The sequence below is a fragment of the Halyomorpha halys genome, unplaced genomic scaffold, assembly GCF_000696795.3.
Source record: "Halyomorpha halys isolate HHAL.00 unplaced genomic scaffold, Hhal_1.1 Scaffold1547.1, whole genome shotgun sequence".
In the NCBI taxonomy this organism is placed as follows: Eukaryota; Metazoa; Arthropoda; class Insecta; order Hemiptera; family Pentatomidae; genus Halyomorpha; species Halyomorpha halys.
This window is the reverse complement of record NW_027109312.1, coordinates 485-4,546: the sequence shown is the minus strand read 5'-3', so window position 1 is coordinate 4,546 and position 4,062 is coordinate 485. Positions and strand designations below refer to the sequence as shown.

The following is a 4,062-nucleotide window of genomic DNA, read 5'->3' as shown; positions in this document are numbered from 1 at the left end:
CACTCATCCTCTTCATATGTGCAAACTGGTATAGTTATCCTAGTCTAATAAACAGACAGGTGTCTATTTTTTCAGTAGTGTTTTTTTTTTTTTTTTCTTTTTCTTTTTTAATACTCATTCTACATCCTTAGGCAGTTCTACTACTTCTCCTATCTCCTTTCTAATCTCACTTGCCAACTTCTTATCTTTTCATTCATTTTTCTACACTTTGACAGCGGTTTTGTGGTTCATAATGGGATCTAGATAGCTAGAACCTAAAGATTTTTTTTTTTTTAACCAGAATCTGAATGTGGAAGAAGTGTTGTCACAGGATGCTTTTGATGGAGAAGGTTTACCAACAGAGATCGGCCGTTCTGATCAACACCTGGAATGGAACTCTTATCATTTTTATTTTTAAATCCATCTTGGTTCTGGCCTCACAATGCGGCATGTTTTTCAATGATTTTTATTCGGTTTCATCTTTGTTCCAATTCGATGTAACATTTTTACCAATTTTTGTTCCAACCTAACACATTATGACATGACAAGTCAATCACATTATGTACTTCAAAAATTAATGAAAAGTTAAGTTTTTATTGTTTTGTTAATTTATTAATTGTTTACAAATAATTAGTTTTGTTTTAAGATTCAAAAAACTTCAAACAATATCAACATATCTTATCTCTTATGACATATAGGTAAATAAATATAGCAAAATATAATAAATTAAGGAATCTCAGGGGTTAAAAGCAACTAATAATTTTGTATGATTTGTGAAACTTTCAATGGTATAAAATTAACCTTAACGAATTACATTTGAATAAATAACCCTTTTTTTATTTTGTAAACCAAAATGTATTTTATTGAGTCAATATGTTTCGCGTGTTGTATATGGATCTTGCTATTTTAATTAATGATCATAAAAAATCCAATTATATTTTAATTAGAGTGGATTGACATTAGAATGAGATCTCAGATTGGAACATAACAAAATAGAACGAAACCTAAACATGTTAATGTTCTGATCGGGATGAAATCTAAAGACTTGTTCAGTTTCAAACCGTTCCAAGCAAAACAAAATCAACTTGTTCCATTCTAAACTGTTCTAATGGCCAAAACAGTTCTTAAACCATTCCAACAGGAGCAGGCCAACCCTACACCAGAACAACATGAATAATATTTTGAAAAAATAAAGAATATTAAAACTCCAAGAAGACATACACTATTTATTGAATTATCCACAGCTGCACTATGTTACATGATGAGTGTAGTGACTTAGTGGCTCAGATTTGTGAAGAAAATACCATTTCATCAGACTGGAAGAACAGTACTCTTGTTTAGTACATAATTCAAGAGGATGAAAATAGATCCAACAACTAGAAGGGAATTTATCCTCTAAGTGTGTCAAATAAAATATATGCGCTAACTTGGCATAAAAGGTAGCTACCATAAATCAAATGAAATCTTGGAGACTACTTGAGTGATTTTTGATTCAAGATCCACCTATGAAAAAATATTTGCTTTAAGACAAAAAGAGATGAGAGTCTAAATAAACTGAATAAATATTTTTGTAGACTTATCTCATCATTTGAGATAATCTTAGCATACCACTTAAGATTATCTGCCAAGGCGATTTCTCTTTTTCAGTTAGATGCTGTACATCCTAACAAATTTTCAGCCTTACGTTTTTGTTAAATAGAATGACAAATTTTGCAATTATGAGATGAGGATTATCTAGAATTAAAAACAGTTTAGACCTATAAGTCCTTTTTGCTTAATGAATCTGTCACCAGCTCCAAACCTATTAGGCCATATATATATATATATATATATATATAATACTTAAACTGACAACATGAAAGGTAATAATGTTTTTTAAAAAAAGAGGAAACAACTATTATTAATATACAAACCTCATCAAATTCTTCTGTCATTTTTCGAATAATTGCAGCATGCTCCATATTAGCTGCCATACTTTGTGTAATTTTTCCTTTACAACCTGAGGCATTGATGAAAAATTGCATAAGTGCAAGCAGTGCATTGTCTCTGTTGGCTTTATATGATTCGATCCATTCATCCACAACAGTCTAAACAAATATTTTGAGAAATTAATGATCAAAAACTCAACGAGGAATAGGAGCTATAAGTTAAAGAATAATGGCTAGTATTGTAACGCTTATCAGTTTTCTTCTGACCACAGGCTACTCACTCATAACACTATACTGCAGCTTTACAGCTGGTTATATTGATACTAACGAGAACCTCACTAAATTCCGGGAATTACAATTTAAACAAGTAGGGAAAGATTTTTCTGAGGCATATTGTCATATCCAATGAGAGGTGGGTTCAACATTACACTGCTGAGTTGAAAATGGTAAGTAAGGAGTAGCAAAAAAATGGTTACCCAATGAAGGTAAAAAAAACTTGTGTCTCAGTTGTTTATTACAATTGAAGTTTGCTCTTTAGAGATTTTATTCTTTTCCATAACAACACCAGGCTTTACATAGGATGATCCAGGGATAAATTGGAAACAGTGGAATGGTAAACCATCCAACACCTTCTTCTAACGGTCCAAATTTCTCTGTGACTCCTTTTTTCTTTGTATATTATCCTACTGTTGAACAAACTACAAAATTTACCAAGTGATAAACAGTTGATGGTTTGACAATTTGGCATATTTTGGCAAGTCTAAAGTTGTCAGTCATAAAAGTATCTAAAAATTGGGCAGATTTTATAAATTGTACAGTTAGGAAGTTGTCCGAGATATTTCCACTGTGTTTTCCATGCTGTTGTTAACCTAATTTTTGGCCCTTTTAGAAATTCAGCCACAGCCAAATACTTCTTGTTAGCCAAAGCAGTTAATGGTTTTGATTTTCAGGATGTCATCTCCACCCTTGAAAATTACCAAACCTTTTACCACTTAAAATATAGCTAAGTCTCTGGTAGATTCCAGGCTCAATGAGAAAGTCAATTTTTCGGCTCTCAAGCTTCGGTATAATTTTTTGTAATTGTAAATAAATATCATCTCTTCTATTCCTGATAGGGTTATAGCCCTTCACTGTTCATGAAGGCTAATAATCATTATTAGGAGGCCATCCTCAGTCAGAAACTCCAACAATAACTAAGAACTATTAGATTAAAAAAAAAAAATTATTTGTACAGTATTATTAATAAAAATGATTAGTTTATAGTAAACTTTTTTTAATATAACATATAAAGAAACTATAGTTCTTACCACAACTTGAACAAATAAAAATCTTATTTACACAAATTATGGTGAAAAATTAGTGTTCAGTTCATCTTGTTTTTTCTGCTGAATTTATAGTGTACATACTAAGCATACTATTATTACACAAAAATAAATATGAGTGTGAGTATAAATGACTCTTAATAAAAATATAATAATAACAACATAAGTCTCAGATCCAAAAGGTCTGTAGAGGCAAAAAAAAAAAAAAAAAAAATTGAAACATAAGTAAATGATAAATAATAATGCTTTGTATTACCTGTAAAGATATGCGGGCATTTCTTATCACATGATATAAACAAGCATCATCGTCTCCTGAATTTTCAGCATAAGTCTTCCTAGGAGGTCCACGGCGAGTCCTTGTAACTCTTTCTTCTGGCTGTATTCTTTTTTGAGCAGGAGGAGTAGGAGGTTGAGGATTTGTTGCATCTATTTATAAAACAATGAATCAATTATACGGAGTTAATAAATAAAATATAAAAGAAAAAATGAATAATAAAATACCAATAAAACCACTAAAAATATTGGGTGTATATATTTTATAGACCTTATTGGTAACTTTATTTTCATCACAATCTAAATATCTTTATAATTTGTTCAACATAACAACCCAAAAAGTGAATTTTGGCTTTCCTTATTGCAGATTACTATCTCACTCTATCTGATGCCAATGTTCTCTTCAGCTGCAAGTTTTCAGCAGAGTAGGGTCAACAACCATGTAGTTCTCTCATCTCAGTCTCAGGTAAAGCTTTATCACACTCCATGCATTCACTCATGGAGGACTTTCATTGGCATCTTATTTTCACTCATCCTCTTCATATGTGCAAACTGGTATA

At 31.0% G+C, this 4,062-nt stretch overlaps 1 protein-coding gene across 1 annotated transcript in view; it reads right to left on the bottom strand.

The window, feature by feature from the left end:
* SA (stromal antigen) overlaps positions 1 to 3,655 on the bottom strand; it is a gene marked incomplete at its 5' end in the record, with an annotated part of 34,961 nt that extends 31,306 nt beyond the window's left edge. The window contains 2 exon segments of the mRNA XM_067047505.1: positions 1,893 to 2,066; positions 3,486 to 3,655. Of these exon segments, the coding sequence (XP_066903606.1) occupies positions 1,893 to 2,066; positions 3,486 to 3,655 (344 nt within the window).
* Between the last annotated feature and the right edge of the window lie 407 nt (positions 3,656 to 4,062).